Consider the following 20,281-nt stretch of genomic DNA (forward strand, 5'->3'; position numbering starts at 1 on the left):
TACCTTTTGCGGCTTCCTGCCAGCATTTTTTTTTTTTGGAAGGGGGGCAAGTAGAGGGTGGATGTTGGTGAAAATGGGCTAAGAAATAGTTGGGCTTCAGAGAACGAAGCAGAGACTTCTCTCCCAGAAAGTGCTCCCCTGCCCTGCCTTGCGTTCCTCACAACAGCAGCCAGTGCACTCTACTTAGGAAAGCAGAAAATTGTCTAAAATAGTTTAGAAAAAATTGTTAAATCAGAAATAATTTTAAAATCTTGGTCTTTTAAAAGAAGAAAGCCTTTTCCCTGCTATTTTAGAAGGTTCCTGTGGAAAGACCGTGTTCTCTGACATCGCACAGTGACCCCACGCAGAGGTGCCTTGTGGTAGGTGAGGGCAGCACACGGTCCTGCCTTCTGGTGCAGCCTCTGAGGTGCCGAGGATGGGCGACGGGGCAGGTGCTCGAGCGAGGGGGCTCTGGAGCCGCTGCGGGGTTGGGTCCACTGCACCCACCCCGCGCCTCCGTTTCCTTCTTTGTGAACAGGCTGTAGCAGTAGGTGCCCATGTGGGTGTCGGGAGGGCGTAAGACAAGCTGATGTGTGCCGGGTTCCAGAGGAGGCCACACACGGTGGGCCCTTGAGAAGTCTTAGCAGCTGTTCTGTTATTGTCTTCCTCCTCCTCCGTCTCATGCATATTTTTAGTATATTCCCCCGAATTATTTCTTGTTTTCATTATCTTTAGTCTGTTTGAAATAGAAAATTTTTTATACGTCAGTTATTGTGCGACATCCATTTCAACCTGCTTCTGAAATGTGTGTAAACAAATGGTGGTTTTTGAAACTACTGTGAGCAACCTTTCAAAATATTCTTTAATTAAGATGTTTCGCATCTTCCATAGTTGAACAGAAGTAATTTAAAGGCATTTTGATGACTTGCGATTGCTTGTCTAATCTCCACTTTAAAAGCAAGTTTTATCATTCATAAAACACTTTTTAAAGAGTAGATATAACTTGAGCCATATCGTATTTGTATGTATTCTATAAATAATAAAAAAGTAAGTTGTAACATTGTGAAGAAATGATTCTGCTGTCTCACTGAAGTTGGATAAAGCAAGCGAATTCATGGGAATCCTGTGTTACACATAATAAAACAGTTAATTTGGATTATGTCAGAAAGGACATATTTTCCTAGAACAATATTTTCTTAAATAGGAAATGTTATATCGACTATTGGATAATGTAGATCCAAAGTGTCTATTTTCAGGAGTGTTGGGTATTTAAATTGGGTTAAGATTCATTTACTATTATTTCATATCATAATAGAGCAAAACATTTCTTAATAATGTGGTCACTTGCTAAAATTGAAATAAAACACAATCCCACCCTCGTCTCTCCAAGAGTAAGGAATGTTAATATCGCACCGAGGCGGGAGTTTTTCCTGCTGTGGCCATGACAACCGACTCCCCTCACAAAGGGACAGACCTCCCCAAACATCAGGCCCTGGCACAAACATTTGACTTTTCAAGGCAATAATATTAAAGCAAATTCCTTATCTTTGCCAAACACAAGATTCATCGTGAGAAACTTTCAGCTTCCTTAGTAGATGCATTTTCCTTCATTACCCAAATTCTTGGGTTTGATATTTCCCCTTCTAAAACCCAACGCTAATAAAACCACTTTTTAAACACAGCCCCTGTTAATTTCAGCGTGTCTTTTCCCATTTTTCGTTTTGATTCCATGAGCTCTTTCTCTGGGCCTGCCTTGCTTTGTGGTGATGATGGAGATTTACCTATAGTTGCTATAGGTCAGGAGCCAGGGCGCTGTCTCCCCTTGTGTGCATTTCCTTCTCTTGCTTGTTATACCTGTGGTTCTTTGAAATCTGTGACTGTCCTGCTAACTGGTTTGGGTTGGCTAAGCTCTAGGATTAATGCTGGAAATTAAGGTGCTACCTCATGTGAAAACAGCCAAAGGCACTGCTCTAGGTCACACCCTTTGACGCCCTGCATGAGGGCCAAGGTCCTTACTTCTGGTTGCAGTGTGGTTTGTTCCAGAAAGTGGCTGAGTAACAGGAGGGACCTGCCTTCTCTCCCTGTTCCCCTTACAGCGGAAAACTGGGGAGCACCTGGGGTGAGGCCTGGGGCAGACACTTTGGTGGTGTCCCCTGGGACCAACATTTTTCGGGTTGTCTCAGCTCTGAGTAAGAGGGATTTATTGTTTTAACTCTGCCCACACCTGTTCTGCTTTGTGCGACTTTCCTCGGTGGCACCAAATCTAAGTGTCTCTGTAATACGATTCAGGCACCAGAATTTCCTTTCTAGGGAAGGTGGGAATTGTGCCCCTCGAAGGCCCCTTGGTCCCCTCTTTTGGACTAAGTGCCTCCTCTAACCTGCCCCGCCCTCAGCATGTAGACCGAGCTTGCTGTGTGTTCATTTCTGCGCTCTGTTCCTTATTCGGAAGCCTTATCCTGGCTGCCCTCCCTTGAAAGCTGCCGTTCCTCCCCATGCTGCTCACTGCCCAGTTCATCACTCAGAACCCCATTCTCTCGATGTAAACTCGCGTCATCTCTCTGGCCCCCTCTGCCGTGGTCTCGTCTTCTCTCCATAAGCCTCCCTAGAGCTTCCCACCGTTCATTTGGCATTTAATATAGGTTGTTGGTTACCTCTCCTTCCAACTCAGGTCTAATCTCTGAAGGCAAGGATTCTAAAACATTTCTTAAGATATAATATCCATACAGAAAAGTACACCTATCATCTTTGTACAGCTCAATTAATTTTCACAAACTGAACACACCGTGCAGCCAGCACCCTGATGAAGAGCGACATCACCGGCCCAGAAGCCCCCCTCCCCAAGGGAAACCGCTTCCCTGATTTCCAGGTGCGCAGGTGAATCTGCTGCCTTTGTGCTCCGTGTGCCGTCCCCACATGGTGCCTGCTCCCTGTGCTCGGCGGTGCAAGGGGCACCCACGCCGCGTGCGGCCACGATTGTCCATCCTCCTTGTGTATTTTCATACGCGTGGTGTATTTTCCATCCCAAGAGGGGTTCTTGTGCCGATCATGTCTTGGTGAAGTAGGGTCTGTACCTCCCGGAAGAGCTGGGGGTCCCAGTATGTGCAGGAACAGTGGACACTGACAGGGCCTGTACCTCATCACTGAAATACGTGTTCAGGTAACTGCCCACGAAGTGTCCAGTCCAGTGAGCTTCTACCAGCTGATCGCACGTGTGTATGTGGCCCCAACTGCCGGGTAACCGTATCGTGACTTTTATCAACAGAGACTTTATAGAAAGTGTTCCTGCCAGTTCTTCTCAAGTCCTTCCATTCAGGGACATTGTAATTTTGTTTTTTAAAAGTATTCCCCAGGGTTTAGCTTAGTGCTGTACTGGATAAATGTTTGCTGACTTTATTTTCCTCCTGTGAGCACATCCTGCTTTAACACTGGTACTGGGTGGACTGTTGTCTCTTATCATTATACTTACTCCATCAGTTTCTTCTAAAGAGGCCTGATTTTTTAGTTGGTGGTGCAGAATGTTCCTAGCTTTCCTACTGTGTGCATCACACTGAATTTTATGAAAGAGAATTCATTGAAAATTGAATTCTAAAAGAGCTTTTCCTTTTCTTCTTTAAACAGTCGGATATTCTAAAAATCAAGCCATAGCACAGAGCTCAGGATCTTACCTTTGCTTTTTGGATTCGGTAAGTAACTCTTTGTTTTATTTAAAACGTGTGACTATATGTTTTGAATAATTAAGAGGTATTACATTTTAGTGTGGTTCTTGAAAATCATTGTTCTAATACGTTACAATCGGCCTTTCAGGTTGATAAGTCGTTGCTGTTTAATTGCTGTAGCACCTAATGAGGGAACTGATTTTTGATAAATAGGGTTACATATAGACACAAAATTGCACAGCAGAGAAACGTATAAACAAAGTGAAGATAAGCTAGGAAGGTCTTGACAAATACAATGCTTAAAAGATTAATAACCTTAAATAGAAGTAACTCATGCAAGTTGGTGAGAAAACACAAAGAAAAATGAGTGGTAGATAAATAGGAAAGGACAGGAGTTGATACTCTCAGAGGTAGACATGCAAACAATGACCTTTAAAAAATGTTACATCGTTTGTGATCAAACACAAATTAAATTAACTGAGATACTACTTTTAAAAATCAAATTAACAAAGTTCTCTACAAATGTAGATACTCAGTGTTTGGAAATGCAACGTGAACTGGTAGCATTGACAGCATAATTTTGCATTTTGTATTAAGAACTTTAAAAATGCTTGTGCCCGGGCTTCCCCGGTGGCGCAGTGGTTGAGAGTCTGGCTGCCGATGCAGGGGACACGGGTTTGTGCCCCGGTCCGGGAAGATCCCACATGCCGTGTAGCGGCTGGGCCCGTGAGCCATGGCTGCTGAGCCTGCGCGTCTGGAGCCTGTGCTCCGCAACAGGAGAGGCCACAACAGTGAGAGGCGCGCGTACCGCAAAAAAAAAAAAAAAAAAAAAAAAAAAAAAATGCTTGTGCCCTTGACCCTGAATTTCACTTCTAGGTATCCTTGAAATTCTGAAAATGATTTATGTACAAAGAGGCTTTAGTGTTATTTATAATGACGGAAAATTAGTTAATGGAAACAAGTTAATACTGGATAGTAGATTAACAGTGAAGTGAATTGTGGTCAATCTGTATGAGAGAATTACTGTAATGCTCATAAAGAATTTTTAATAACATGACAGATGATTATGATGGGTGAGAAAAGAACACATAATTGTATGTGTAGTGTATACTCAACTATAGATTTTCTTTTTAGTGACTTTAAGGCACTCTGAGAACATTTATCTGTATGCAGTCTTCCCTTGGGCTCCTCCAGGTCTGGGGGTGAGGCGCTGCTCCAGGTCTGGGGGTGCAGGGCTCCTCCAGGGTGGGGCTACACTTCTTTTGTCTGACCACTGCCCTTTGGGCTCATTTTCCTCTACGTTTATTTGTTTTGTTCCTTTGATTTTCCATCTTTGTGGTTTTGTTTCTTCTGCTGTGTTCAGGCTCATCCTGGTGCTCGACCTCTGACCTTAAATTGGACCCCGAGCTCCTTGCTTGCAGCCCCTCCCTTCTCTGAAGTGCAATGTAAGGCAATTGTTTTCTTCTCATGACAGCTGTGGGGTATCCCATAAGTTCTGAGCAGAAATTTTAGTGATCATCGTTGTTTTCCAGTTTCCATGGTGATTTCTTTTCCTCTTTGTGAATTTAGGTCCCAGGGTCTCAGGGGCACAAAACTGGATGAACCCTGAACCTGGGTTCAGGATGCCTCCTCGTCACTGGTCCATGCATCCGTCTTGTTGTTTGCTTCTGTGTCCGTGACTGTGCCTGCATGTTTATTTTGATAATGCTCGGCACCTGTGAGCCTGCTGTCCGAGGCTAACGTGAGCTCCCGGCTCCAACCTCGTTATGCTGACTTCTGCTCCTGGCAACCGCCACATGATGCCCTGTCCTCACCCCCTGCTGAGCGTTTTGGTATCTATGCAAATCTGAGAAAAATCAATTAAAAGTTCTCAGTTGTGTTTAACTTTATAAAAAGAGTACCAGGCTGTATATAATATTTTTGAACTTTTTAAACTTAAATTGTTAAGGTCCATCCATGTCGTTGCACGTCATTATAGTTCATCCTGTTGTTTTAAATTGAGGTAAAATTTATATACAGTGAAATGCAAGATTTCAGCGTGAAAACTGTGTACAAAGTGAGCAATGTGAGGGTTTTGACACTTTTATACACCCCTATAACTAACAGCCCAGTCAGGGCGGAAGATGTTTCCGTCATCCAGAGCTGCTTCCAGACAGCGTGAGTGAAGCCACATGGTGTGAGCACCTGCGTTTAGCTTCCACGCCACGTCGTGGTCCCCCGTGACTGTGAGGGGTGGTGGGTCGCTCTGTGCTTTAACCCGTGGTGTGAAGCTACCACAGTTAGTTTCTGTGCTACTGCTGGTCGACATTCGAGCAGTTGCCAGTTTGGGTTATTTTATTTTATTTTTAATTAGTTAATTTATTTGGCTGCATCGGGTCTTAGTTGAGGCATGCGGGCTCTCTAGTTGCGGTACACGGGGTTCTCTCTCTAGCTGTGGCGCACAGGCTCCAGAGCATGCGGGCTCAGTAGTTGTGGCACGCAGGCTCTCTAGTTGTGGCACACAGGATCTAGAGCGCGCAGGCTTGGGTTGCCCCACGGCATGTGGGATCTTAGTTCCCTGACCAGGGATTGCACCTGCTTCCCCTGCATTGGAAGGCGGATTCTTAATCACTAGACCACCAGGGAAGTCCCCTGTTATTTCAATAAAAGTGCCATAAACATCCTGATGTAAGTCTTTCTGTGGGTGTGTGTTTCCCTTTCTCTTGGGAAGATACCGAGGGGCGGAGTTGAGGAATTGCAGGTGAAGGGACCTGGCGGGTGCGGTATGGCCGCTCTGTGTCCCTCCACCTTCTCCCAACATTGATGGGTCAGCCTTGGTTTCAACCATTCTAGCAGATGTGAAGTGCGTCTCCTTTGTTTTCATTTACATTCCCTGATGGCTAGTGACGTTGAGCACCTTCTCATCGGTTTATGGGCAATTCATAAATCCTCTTTTGTGAGATGTCCAAATCTTTGCCTATTTTTTAAAAAATGGGTTGTTTGTCTTATTCGTGAGTTGTGAATGTTTGTTGTGTATTCTGGATACAAGTCCTTTGTCAGATGTGTGTTCTGAGTATTTTCTCCCTGTCTGTGGCTTGCCTTTTCATTTTTTAATGGTGTCTTTTGATGAGCAGAAGTTTAAGTCTTGATGAAGTTCCAATTATTGATTTTTCTCTTTTATAGTTAAATTTTTTTTTTCTGAGAAGTTTCTGCTTGCCCTAAAAGAGTTATTCTCTTGTTTTCTTACTTTTATGTTTAGACCCATTATCCACCTTGTGTTCATTTCTGTGTCTCATGTGGTAGGAAGCAGGCGTTAATTTTTTCATATGAATATTAAGTTGCACCAATGTTGACGAGACTTTCTTTTCTCAATTGAATTGCCTCCGTGCTTTGTTGAGAATCAATCGGCCATGTCAGTGTAGGTTTATTTCCAGACTTTCTGTTCCATTCTGTTTCTCTATTGTCTGCAGCTCATTCATTCGTCTGCTGTACAACATTCCACTGGGCAAACACACTGCGTGTATTCACCCATATTCTCCTACTGATGGGCACCCGGGCCGCTTCCACGCTCTTGCCCTTGTGAATAGCTGCTGTGGACGTTCTTGCACGCGCCCCCTGTTGTACACGTATGAGAGTTCCTCTTGTATTCACACCCAGAAGTGAGCGTCCAGGACTCGGGGGATGAGCGGGTTCGTCTGTGGGAGAGGAGCTGTGCTGCTGTCATGTGGCTGGAGACGTCCATCCCTTCTGGCAGGTCATTGTGGGTCCCGAGCCTCCCCAGCACTGGGTGTCCTCAGGCTCTTAAATCTTGTCCAGCAGGTGGGAGCAGAGTGGAGCCCCTCTGTGCTTTGATTTGTGCCCCCTGATCTCGAGCTTGGTCAGCCTCACTCCATGTCAGTTGGCCATGTGAGTTTCCTCTTTTCGTGACACGTGTTTACATCTTTTTGCCCATTTTCCTTTTTCCAACTTTGAGAAGAGTGGCAGGGATAGTACCAAAAACTCTGTTTTGAAGGCCAGCATTGCACCCATCAGCCTGGAGTACTTCCGTGTGTGTTCCCTGTAAAGAAGAACGTCTCCTCCGACCCAGAGCAGGAATGTCTCGCCGACAGGTGGCTGATACTAGTGCCCACCTCATTCACGTTTCATCCAAGGGCCCCAGAACCCATGTTGCCTTTACCTGGGAGTCTTTCATCTCCTCCTCTGGAGCATTCCACAGCACCTCCCTGACTTTCTTCATCTTGATGTTTTCGAAGATTCCCAGGCACTTTTGTAGAATGCCCTTAAAACTGAGTAACGGTGTTGGGCCAAGTGTCTCTGTCCAGAAATCTCAGAAGGGGTGCTGCCTTCTCCTCACTGTCTCCTTGGGTGCCTGTGATTTTGATTTGCCCCAACCCTGACGATGCCCTCTGGTCACTTGATGAAGGAGGCGTTCCCTGTCTGGGAACGGAGTGTGAGGATGGTGGCAGGGTCTGCGGGGAACAGGCCTTGGCCCCTGAGTGCGTACTTGTGGGAAGAAGATGGCTGTGGTCTCCAGTGAAGGCTGGGTGCGAGTGTGCCCGCTGTGTTCCGTCTCAGCACGGGAGTGATGCCAGCGCTGCACAACCACAGATGGTGCATCAGAATGGACCATTTCTGCATGAAGAATGGGTTCATGAGGCCCCTTTGCTGGGGCAGCGAGGTTGCATTTTGACTTGTTAGCCACCTGGGATGCAGTCTGGTGCCCGTGTTTGGATTCAGAACACATTTCAGTAGGAGTGACAACATCAGGGGAGACCAGCTCCCATGCTGCTCCTGGGACTGGAGTTCATTCATTCAGCAAATCGGTACCTGGATGTGCCAGGTTCAGCAGCGGGTGCAAGGGATACAGCAGCGAACAGACAGATGGAGACAGCGAAAGCCAGAGCTCAGGTGACTTCAGGCCCTGTGCCGCTGCTGCCTCCCTAGCCTCCCCTGAGAGCGGCCACTTCACCTCCTGCAGCCCACACCCTCGGGCCCTGCCCTTTCTCTCTCTCGTGCACCTGCCTTACCCAACACACCATCCCTTCCGGCTTCTCAGTGATGCTTTCACCCCTCTGTGCAGTGGTGGGGCCTGCCTGCGCCTGGGATTTCCCACCTCCAGCACTTCAGATCTGCACACGGCATTTATCCCCTTCAGTACTGCGTTCTTTATTATCGTCATTGTCTGCCTTCCCTGATAGAATGCCAGCTGCACACAGGAGGGAATAGGCCCCGTTTTATCACTGATGTTTCTGAAGCACCTGGAACTTGGCAAATAGTAGGTATTAATAGATACTTGTTAAATGAATGAGTGGAGTTCGGGTTTATGTGTTCAATTTAAATGGTTCCGTTAGACTGAATTAGATACTTCTGTATACTTATCTTGGAACCCAGCCATCCTGTTGGCTGTCATTTCCATGGAGAGCGATGTTCTGAGTTTCTCAGTCTGTTTACAGATTGACTTTCAGAGCCCATCACTGTAGTGCAGCCCTTCAAAGAGTGTGCTCTTAGTAGCTGTCCTGCAGGCTGCTGCCTGGGGGCCAATAGTGCCTTTCCAGAGTGTTGGAAGGGCCTCCCGGGGTGACCTCAGTGTCACTCCTAGTCCCAGATGTGTCCAAGGATATTTGTTTTGGAGAGAAAGCAAGTCACACAAAGACCCCGATTATCTCAGAAGGTGTCTGTCAGCAGTGTTTCGGGTGAGCAGGAGGTCGACACCCATCCCCTTGTGGGAAGTTGAAGTCCGCGGAGACAGTCCCTCCAAGCCCAGGAGGCAAAGCACAAAGCTCAGGGACACAGGGATTTGCCCCAGAAGAAACCCATGCAGAGTGGGGCTGGTGCCTCCCACGAGGGCCTGCGAGGCTCTGGCCTATGGCCTTCAGACAGAGGACCCACGCTGTGTGATCTGGGCACCATCATGAGGAAATAAATTCTACTTAGAAGGGGGTGTCTGTGGCCTTTCCTAAAAATGTGTTTTGCATTTGCTTATGTCGTCTTTGATTTCTTTCATCAGCATTTTGTGGTTTTTGGATACAGATCACGTACATATTTTGTTAAGTTTGCACCAACATACTTCATTTTCTTTGGAGCAGTTGTTTGTGGACATAATATCTCTAATTTCTATGTTCGTTGTTAGTATATAGATATGTGATTATTTTATGTGTTGATCTTGTAGAACTCACTGGTTCTAGGTTTTTAGATTAGATTCCTGAGGATTTTCTAGGTGGACAATCACATCATCTGCAAATGGGAGCAGTTTTATTTCTTCTTCTCTCATCTGGAGGCCTTTTATTTGCCTTTCTTGCCTTATTGCTCTGGCTGGAACTTCCATGCACGTGGAGCAGACATCTTCACTTCCTCCTGTCCTGGGAGGAAGCAGTAGCTTTTCACGTTGTGTGTCATCCTCTGTTCCTAACTTGCTGAGAATTTTTATCATGGACAGGTGTTGGATTTTGTTGCATGCTTTTTCTGTGTCAGTTGGAACTTACTGGTTTTTAAAATATGTTTTTTTACCAAAGATTTCTAAGATTTTTTCCATCTTCTTGGAATTTGGGAATTTTTCTGTGTGTGTCAGGAATCATTTCTGGAACGTGGCGAGCTCTTCCAAAGTACAGACTCAAGGTTTTTTCAGATGAGATGAATTTTTCTATATTGGCTCTTAATTTCCTTCTCTTAGCTTGTTTTCTTCTTTTGGCTTCTCGTGTTTGAATGTTGGGTCTTACAGTTTGCTCACTTCCCTTTTGATTTCTGTTTCTCTGTAACTTTGAATATTATAGTTCGACCTTCCAGTTCATTTACTCAGCTGTGGGCTGTGACCACCTCTTTCATCTTCGCCATTGCTGTTAGAAGTTAGATGTTATGCTTTCCATTCCTCCGTGTTCTAGGACACCTTTGAGAGCTCCTCTTTTCTGTCCTCTCCTCCGGCAGCTCTAGAGAGCTGCCACTTCGCTCTGTGTCCTGGGTCCTCGTAAGCGCATTAATGGTTGATTTTGTTTGTTTATGACTCTGCACCCTTGGAGGCCAGGCCACACCATCCAGGGGCTGTGGCAGCAGGCGTGCCAGGAGGTGTGGGGTCTCCACTCCTGGGACTGAGCCCTTTTATCCAGGGGTGGGTGGCCTCTGCTGGGTCTGGGAGAGACCTGCTTCCAGGTGTCCTGGGTTTCTGACCTGTTCAAAACCCAGTTCTTTCCCAGCCTCAGGGGTGAAGAGAAATTAATCGCCTGGCTACCCCTTTCCCCAGTCCTCCCGGCAGATCTGCTGACCTTCCTGGTGCGCCTGGGCACCCCAGCCCTCCCCAGGGTGTCTGCGGACCTGTAGGCTCCTGGAGCATGCATTCGGTCTTGGGGCTGCTGGCTGCTCTCCCCTCAAGCTCCTGTGCAGTTGTGGCCTTTTGCTGCCCTCTGGGCTGGCCGATGTGTTCATTGTTGGAGGGTATCAAGCACGAGGTCTCGGCCCCGTGTTTGCAGCACTGTGGTCACCTCCCCACTCCCTCTCTCAGCAGCACAGCATCTGCTTGCCTGGCTGCAGAAGGTGGCTTAGGCCATGCTGACTGTCAGAGGGCAGCGGGGGCCTCCCTCACCACATCCAGGACAGGAGGCTTCCATGAGGCTCAGCCCGGGTCTTCCGTGTTCCAGGAGTGTTATCAACACACTTAGATTTGCCAAAGTCATCTTCGTTTCATGGTGGGGCCAGCTTCCTGGACTGTCCCCACTTTTCCCTCCAAGCAGGCATTTATACCCAGTAGGTTTTGTCGTCCCGTGAAGTGTGCTCCACTGAGGCCATGGAGGCTGTGAGCCCGCCGTCCCACCCACCCACGCCTGCCGTCCGTCTTGGGTCCTGGAACAGTGTTCTGCTACAGTGCAGAGAAGCAGCACAGTACCTCCGATGGCGTCTGTATTTAAGTTAGAAACGGGGGTGCCCGCCTGGAAGATAGCCTGGCACGGCGGCAGTTCCTAAGCTGGCTGCAGGAAGATCCACGTGAAGGGTGATCTAAGATACGGCGCTACATGCTAGCAGGGATCTGTTGAATCCACTGGGCTTTTCTCTTGAGTTTCCCAGCTTCCAGCTGTTGGGGCTAGTGGAGGACGCGGTGCTGGGGGAATGGAGGAGGCTGCCTGCCCAGGCCCCAGGGAGTCTCCTTCCTGACAACTGGGAGAGCTGCTCGGCCACCTGGACACGCGGGGGGAGGTCTCGCTCTCAGGAGGGACTGTCCTGGACCTTCGTGTTCCTGGCTCTTGTACACCCTGCCCTGACCCCGTTCACCTTCGGGTCTAAAAGGAAGCGTGGGACAGAGCAGGGTCCTGCCTGGGTCAGGCCTGAGTCCTCCCCATGCCGTGCCCACCGCAGTCTGGCTTTTTTTCTCTGTGAGATCAGAGAAGGAACCGGCACAGAATCTGGGTGGTGGGCCGGGGAGGGGGAAGGGGGGATCTTTTAAGTAACTGATTTGCAGGTGACTGAAAAAGTGATTTCGGCCTCTTTTGCCATTAAACATTTTTTCCAAACTGCTGGTAAGTTGAAGCATTGACTGATGTAGATATTAGCGGTTTGTATTTCTATTTCCCCTCCAATTCTTCCCTGCGCGTGTGGGGAGGGGGTGGAATGTTGAGACAGCAGGAAGAGGATTGACTGCCTCCCGCCACGTCCCTCCTGGGAGTGGAACACGAGACCACGCACTTTACTTTGAGGGTTTTTGAGAGCAAAGCATTTGACCACAGGGCATGGTGGTTACCACGAGGCTACTGAATAGTGTTATTTTCACTATATTTGGAATGGTGTACTGGCCAGTAACTTATTAAATGCAGATGTTGCCAGCCGAGTGAGGAAGTTTGTTTCTCCTGTCTCTGCATCGCATGCCACCTAATTTTTTAAAACTTTTCTAAAGTATAGTTGACTTACAATGTTGTGTTAATTTCTGCTGAACAGCAAAGTGAGTCAGTTATACATATTTATATTCTTTTCCATAGTCTTTTCCAGTATGGTTTATCACAGCGTATTGAATATCGTTCCCTGTGGCCACCTGATTTTTATGTTTGACTTGTCAATTTTAGCATGGGATCATTCAGAAAAGAATATTGGAATCAGCTAGAGATAATCTGCTACAACTTTAGAAAACAGTTGAGAGATGTTGTGCGTTCAGGTCTGGAACAGGTCGAGGCTGCTGCTTTTCCAGGCATGTCACCTAGAAATTTCAGCTCCGTGGATAAGTACTGTTGCCCCCCAAAGCAGGAGACAAGTTGCTTGGAAGCCCCAGGAGAGGTGCAACCAGGCCAGGAGGAACCAGAGCATGGGGCACTGGGGACCCTCCAGGTCCCTTCTCCCTGCCAGCCTCGTTGTCCCTGAGTCCTCACCCCTGTCTTATAGCTGCTGGTGGGCAGGAGGTTGTGCGTTTTCATGTGAATATGTGAATTGAGCTGAACTTCAGTTGTTTTAAAATCAAAGGCAATTTTGCCACGTTTTAAAGTTATACTTTTCCTTCTGTCTTCAACAGTGTAACATGGTAAACAAACACTCCCCCTCCCTTAAAATAAATAATTGACAGGAAATTCAAAGTTTTCTGTAGAAATTCTTTTACAGACTTTATCGACTAATTTGAGTGTGTTGATGCCGCTGTGTGGTATGGGGGGTTGGTAGGTGGCAGGGTGCTCTTAGCTGGATTCACTAAGACGCTGTGTTGCAGACTTCCGGTCCTGAAAGCCCGGAGGTTTGTTGCCTGCAGGGGCCACGCTGGGAGCAGCAGTCAGGATGGCCAGCCCTGCCTGCCTCTCCTTCTCCGAACACACCAGTCTTTCCTTTCTGCTCTCCCCCACCTTTTCTTTCCCGAGAAAAAAATTACGGGCTTGTGTTTCAGACCCAAGGCCTGGAGGGTATCAGCTGGCTCAGGAACAGGGCCGTGTGATTTTAGTGGTGGCTCTTCCCAAGGAGGCTCAAGAAACAGGTGACGACCTTAATTTAATGAGGTGGAGGAATGGGCGACCCCTTACTTGATGGCAGCTGCCGATCGGTAAATATCCATGTGTGTAGACTCTTCTACTCCTGTTCTTTTTTTTTTTTTTTTTTTGCGGTATGCGGGCCTCTCACTGTGTGGCCCCTCCCGTTTCGGAGCACAGGCTCTGGACGCGCAGGCTCAGCGCAGGCTCAGCGCAGGCTCAGCGGCCATGGCTCACGGGCCCAGCTGCTCCGTGGCATGTGGGATCTTCCCGGACCGGGGCACGAACCCGTGTCCCCTGCATCGGCAGGCGGACTCTCAACCACTGCGCCACCAGGGAAGCCCTACTCCGGTTCTTTGAAAGAAGAAATAGTCCTTATTGTTAGCACTCATGTTCAGAAAGATTTTCCTTGAACAGAGGAAAGACAGAAAATAGTTGAAGACAGATCTGAGACGTCTCGGCACCGTAGCTACTCACACTCCCTCGAGGCCAGTCCCTCGGCACGCCACACACTCTTGTTTTTGTCAGTACCGTAACCTGTTGTGCCTGGAAAGCTCTGCTCTTGCTAAGTGCCACTAAACTTGATTTTTTTTAAAAAAAATGATGCCTCAGACAGTAGTGAGCTTTTGAGATATTTTTTATTTGTACAGAGTGCTTTCATTTTAAGGCTTAGGAAAGGGGGATGACCCGGGTGTTTGCTCAGCTGCTCCTTCCCAGCACTGGTTCCGAAACTGCTGGCCAGGGAGAGAGCTTGCTGGAGACGGAGATTGGGGGCCCGCTGCTGCAGGCACTCACACTCCCGGGCTCCCCGACAGACTCAGCTTTAATGAGCTCCAAAGTGGTTCTTTGGCGGCCAGCGTGGGCTGTGTGGGCCTTGGGTGGCCTCCACCTAAGAACTTGCATTTTCCCACGTTCTGGTTCTCAGGTAGGTCAGTGCTGGACCGTGTTGTCCCAGGTACTCCATCCATGGTGTTCCTGAGGTCCGAGCGGTCATCTTGTCCATTGCAGAATCTGACTCTTACTGCTCGTTTTGCTGTCCCTCTCTGTCTTACCAAACTGCGAGGGCTGTGAGAGCAGAGGTCTCTGTCTCCTGCACAGGGTGTCCTGGGCCCCGGTGGGCACTATGTCGGAGCTGCCTGCCCTGCAGCCAGGGTGGGCTTGCAGAGAAGAGGAGGCAGAATTGTAAGGAAAGATGGTGTGGATTCCACCCCGGAGAGGGCGCGGTTCACTCTGCATGCATGTGCTCCGGGTGGACCCCAGTCCGGCTCAGGACCAGAACCAGGACCAGGGTCAGTGCCGGGCGTGTCCTCCCACCGAGACTCCCTCCGCCCCCCTTCCTGCCAATCTCTTGCTGGTGGGAGGGAATTCTTGTCTTCTCTCCTAACTGAAGGTAATTCCTTCCTCCACTCCCCCAGGACAGAGCAAGTGGCAGGGGCGGGGCTCCAGGAAGAAAGGGGTGGAGCTGGGGCAGAGCAAGAAGCAGTGGTGGGGCGTCGGCAGCACTTGGGTTCTGGGTTCTGTTGGAAGTGCCGTCAGCAGAGGAAAATGCACGACTTGAATTTGTGCATATATGGTAAAATTGCACGTTTGATTCTAAGTTATTTTTGTATTCTTCTTATGCTATAATTATAGCTGTAGAAAAATTATATATGTGTATAGATAGGGACTGGAAGGGAACTTAGAACGGTGAAAATAGTACGTTCTGAGGATGGTGATGTTGCGTAATGTATAATACTGAGCATTTCTGGTATTTCTGCTATGGAGCTTGTCCAGTAAACCCAGAATTATAATATTTTCAAAAAGCATCATGGAGTGAAGTCAGATTAAGTTTTTTCTAAATACTGAGTTTACTTTATTAGAGGCATTATACTTTAAAAATCCACTTGACTGGGATATTACTTACATCTAATAAAGTACACTCATTTAAGTGTACATTCAATGAGTTTGAGAAATGTATAAAAACCATCTCAGTCAAGTTTAGAACGTTTCCATTGCCCCAAACAGTTTCCACATGCCTCTTTACAATCATTCCCCCCCTCCCTGAAGCAACTACACATGTAATTTCTTTAGGTTAGTAATCTAATTATCTGTTCTTTCGACAGATTAGATTTTCCCCCTGTTCTAGAACCTCATATAAATGGAATCATACAGTATATATTCTTGTGGTTGGCTTCTTTTGCTCATCATATGTTTTTGAGATTTATCCGTGTTGTTGCTTATACCAATAATTCAGTTTTTTTATTGCTGAGTAGTGTATTCAAATGCATGGATAAACCAAAATTGTTTATTTATATAGCCATCCATTGATGGACATTTGGATTGCTTTCCAGGATTTGGCTATTATGAGTAAAGATGGCTGTGAAAATTTGTGTACAAGTCTCACCACGGACATTTGTGTTCGTTTCTCATGGGTAAATATCTAGAGATAGAACTGCTGGGTGCTATAATACATGTACATTTAACTTTGTGAGAAACTTCAAAACTGTCTTGCAAAGAGACTGAGCCATTTTACACTCCCCCCCGAGCAATTTGCGAGAGTTCCAGTAGTTTTGTATTGTTACAACACTTGGAATCGTCTTTTAAATTTGAGCCTTTGTAGTGTGCATGTAGTTCTATCTCATTGTTTTAGCTTGCATTTCCCTGATGACTAAATATGTCGAACATTTATTCAGGTGCTCAGTGATCATGCATATATCTTCCTGTGTGAAGTGTCCGTTCAAATCTTTTGACTATTGTTTTTATTAAGTTCTTTGTCTTAGTGTTGAGTTTTTAGATATAAAAACTAAATTCTGTATGTAAGTTCTTTCTCCCAGTTTAGTTTGCCTGTTTATCTTCTTAATTTCCTAAAACTACCTTTTGATGAACAGAAGTTGTTAATTGTTAAAAAGTCCATTTTCCAGTTTTTCCTTTTAAGAATTAGGCTTTCTGTGTCCCATCTAAGAACCTACGAAATTGTTTTCTACCCCAAGACTTTCTTATCTGTTTTCTCCTAGAAGTTTTATAGTTTTATCTTACACATTTAGATCTGTTATCTATTTTTAAGTTAATTTGAGGGTATGATGTAAAGTAAGGATTGAGGATCATTTTTTCCCCTATGATAACTGGTTGTTACTATCCTTTCCCTATTGAATTACCTTGGCACTTTTGTTGAAAATCAATGACTGAAAGAAATATAGATCCATTTCATTTCTGGACTCTGTTCTGTTCCATTGTTCTTTTTATCTATCTTTATACCAAATCCATACTGTCTTGATTACTGTAGCAGCTGTAGTGATAAAGCTACAATGTCGTTTTATTGAAAAAATCAGGTATTATAAGTCCTCCAACTTTGTTCTTCCTTTTCAAAATTGTTTTCACATCTGTTTAGGTCTTTTGGATTTCTGCAAAAGTTTAGAATCAGCTTGTCAAGCCTGCTTGGATTTTTATTGGAATTGAATTGAATTTATAGTTCTGTTTGGGAATCTTAATATTGAATCTTCTAATACATAAACATGATGTATCTCTCAATTTATTTGGGCCTTCTTAAATTTCTCTTGGAAATGTTTTGTAGTTTTTAGTATACAGGTCTTACATAAATTTAACAAAATACTTCCCAAGTAGTTTATGAGTTTTGGTGTTATTGAAAATGGTATTAACAAGTCGTCTCCCAGTTTTATAGTTGTATTGCTATAAATATACTAAATTACCTTATTAGTTCTAGTTTTGTTTTGTCTTGTTTTTGTTTTTTGGGGTAAGAACTCACTATGAAGTGACCACGGCACCTGTGAGTAAAGACTGCCTCTTTCTCTCTGGTCCGTGTGCCTTTATTCCTTATTCTTGGCCCATTATCCTGGCTGGGACAACTGCCCCACCCCCCCACCCCCCATGCAACACTGAATAGAAGTGGTTCTGGTGACAGTCCTTGTCATGTTCAGATTTTTATTTGTTTCATCATTTACAGTACATTAAGTTTACTGTAAAATTTACAGTAAATTAAATTGTGTGGAGAAGTCGCTCCTTTTCATTGCTGTTTAATATTCCACGATATGAATATGCCCAGTTTATCCATTCTGCCGTTTGGACATTTGGGCATTTGAGCAATGCTGCCAAGAAATCCTTGTGCATATATCTTGGTGCACACACACAAATGCACATGTAGGGGTGGAACTGGGATGTCTCTGTGTACCCGTGTTCAGTGGATGCTGCCAGGTTCCCACAGTGGCTGGTCAGTTTGTGCTCCCTCCAGTGTACAGGCATCCTGGCTGATTTGTATCCTTCCTCACAGATCTGCATGCTGTCTTTTTTTTTTTTTTTTTTTTGCGGTACACGGGCCTCTCACTGTTGTGGCCTCTCCCGTTGCAGAGCACAGGCTCCGGGTGCGCAGCCTCAGCGGCCATGGCTTACGGGCCCAGCCGCTCCGCAGCTTGTGGGATCTTCCCACACCAGGACAGGAACCTATGTCCCCTGTATCGGCAGGCGGATTCTCAACCACTGCGCCACCAGGGAAGCCCTCTGCATGCTGTCTTTAGCCCAGCGTGAATGTGCGTATGGCCTGCTTCTGGCCTGTGTGTTCTGTCCAGTTGGGTTATTGATCTGTCCTCTTGTCTGCCGATACCACAGTGTAGCTTTAGAGAACATACTGTAATTTGATGTTATATGTTTTCTTGTTCATCTACCTAATATTTTGGGCTGTTTTTTAAAAATCTTTTTGCATTTTTATATAAATGTCAGAGTAATTTTGTTAATTTTCACAAAATCCCCTCTGAGGATTTTGACTGGAATTATATTGAATCTATAGATCAATTAGTTGAGAACTAACTTCTTTACGATATTGAGTCTTCCTAACAATGAAAATATGTTCGTTGATTTATTTAGGTCTTCTTTAATTTACCTCAATAGGCATGAGTAGTTTTCATAGCACAGGGCTTACAAGTCCTTTGTTAAATTAATACCTTGGTATTTGATTTTTTAAAAAACATTTTTATCAGCTCTACTGAGATGTAATTCACATAAAAATCCACCCATTTAAAGTGTACAATCCAGTGGTTTTCAGTATATTCATAATGTTGTGCAACCATCACCACAGTCTAATTTTAGACCTTTTCCATCACCACAAAATTAAACCCCATACCTATTAGTAATCACCCCCTCATTCCCCCAGCTCCTAGCCGTGGGCGACCACTAAGCTCTTTTCTGTCCCTATGGATTTGCCTGTTCTGGACTTTTCATATAAATGGAGTCTACACTGTGTGATCTCTGTGACTGGCTTCTTTTACTTGGCATGATGTTTTCAAAGTTCATCATGTTATAGCGTGTGTCAGGACTTCATTTCTCTTTACTGTTGCGTAATAGTCCATCTTATGAATATACTTTTTTTGGTGTATTTACTAGTTGATGAACATTTGGGTTATTTCCACTTTTTGACTATTATAAATAATGCTGCTATAAACATTCCTGTACAAGTTTTTGTGTGGATAGATGTTTTCAGTTCCACCTAGGAGTGGAATTGCTGGATCACATGGTAACTCTGATTTTAACATTTTGAGGAACTGCCAAAATGTTGTCCAGAGTGACTATACCATTTTACATTCTCACCAAAGAGTTATTTGATCTTTTTTGATACTATTGTAAGAGGCATCATTTTTAAAAATTTTGGACATATAAAGAAATTATTTATTGATCTTGTATCCAGAAAGCTTATTATTATTTTTTATAAATACCATCTATTCTCTTTATTAATCTTTTTTTTTTTGGTGCGTTGGGTCTTTGTTGCTGCGCATGGGCTTTCTCTAGTTGCGGCAAGCGGGAGCTCCTCTTCGTTGTGGTGCACGGGCTTCTCACTGTGGTGGCTTCTCTTGTTGCAGAGCACGGGCTCTAGGTGCGCGGGCTTCAGTAGTTGTGGCTCACGGGCTCTAGAGCGCAGGCTCAGTAGCTGTGGCGCACGGGCTTAGTTGCTCAGCAGCATGTGGGATCTTCCCAGAACAGGGCTCGAACCCGTGTCCCCTGCATTGGCAGGCGGATTCTTAACCACTGTGCCACCAGGGAAGCCCCCAGAAACCTTATTAAATTCATTTTTAATTCTAATATTTCTCTGTTGATTATTTTGGGTTCTTTATGTAAGCAATCATTTTTTCTCTTTCTAGTAAGCCTTGTATCTTTTATTCTTTTTTTTTTTGGACTCAAGTCTCCAGTGACTTCTTAACTAGAAATCATGATAATGGGCATTCTTGTTTCCTTCGCAGTCGCAAAGAGAGCACTGAAACCTTTCACTGTTAATTAAGTACAATATGTTGTTTACTGTAGATTTTTTTCGTATATAGCCTTAATAAGTTCTCTCCAAAAGCTGAAGAAATAAAGGATGCCCTGAGACAGAGAAAGGGTACTGGGATTGGGTGGAAATGCTTCAGAAAAGTGTCATTTCTGTTCTCCTCCATTTTAACGGCTCTCCCCCCGCTGTGAGCTCCATCCCTCTGCAGTTGTCACTCACAGGACTTCCATTTAGGATCTCTCCTTCGATTGAATGCCAGTAACACTCACCTCTGCAATAGAATGAAAGATCTTCAGTGTCGGGAAGGATGTTGTGTCTTCAGGGTGGCACTGGTTACTGCTAGATATAGAACTTGTAAATATTTTCTCCCAGTTTGTGGTGGCCTTTTTACTTCCTTGATAAATTTATACCTAAATTAAAACACAAAATTTTTAACTTTTGAAGAAGCCCAATTTGTCAAATTTTTCTTTTCATCATTTGTGCCTTTGTTTTCATATCTA

The 20,281-nt window shown here is 45.4% G+C and overlaps 1 protein-coding gene across 7 annotated transcripts in view; it reads left to right on the forward strand.

The window, feature by feature from the left end:
* Window positions 1–20,281, forward strand: part of B3GNTL1 (UDP-GlcNAc:betaGal beta-1,3-N-acetylglucosaminyltransferase like 1) — a 140,243-nt gene that overhangs the window by 32,265 nt on the left and 87,697 nt on the right. For 6 of the 7 annotated variants that reach the window (XR_012328728.1, XR_012328729.1, XR_012328727.1 and 3 more), the window contains exon 4: window positions 3,598–3,662. Coding sequence is in view for 3 of the 7 variants with exons in the window: in XM_073798108.1 (XP_073654209.1) it covers window positions 3,598–3,662 (65 nt within the window). In the remaining 4 variants the exon portion in view is untranslated. Of the gene's footprint in view, window positions 1–3,597; window positions 3,663–7,193; window positions 8,523–20,281 lie in introns of those variants that run through there. The other variant, XR_012328730.1, reaches the window with a different exon arrangement.

The sequence above is a fragment of the Tursiops truncatus genome, chromosome 20 (assembly GCF_011762595.2).
Source record: "Tursiops truncatus isolate mTurTru1 chromosome 20, mTurTru1.mat.Y, whole genome shotgun sequence".
In the NCBI taxonomy this organism is placed as follows: Eukaryota; Metazoa; Chordata; class Mammalia; order Artiodactyla; family Delphinidae; genus Tursiops; species Tursiops truncatus.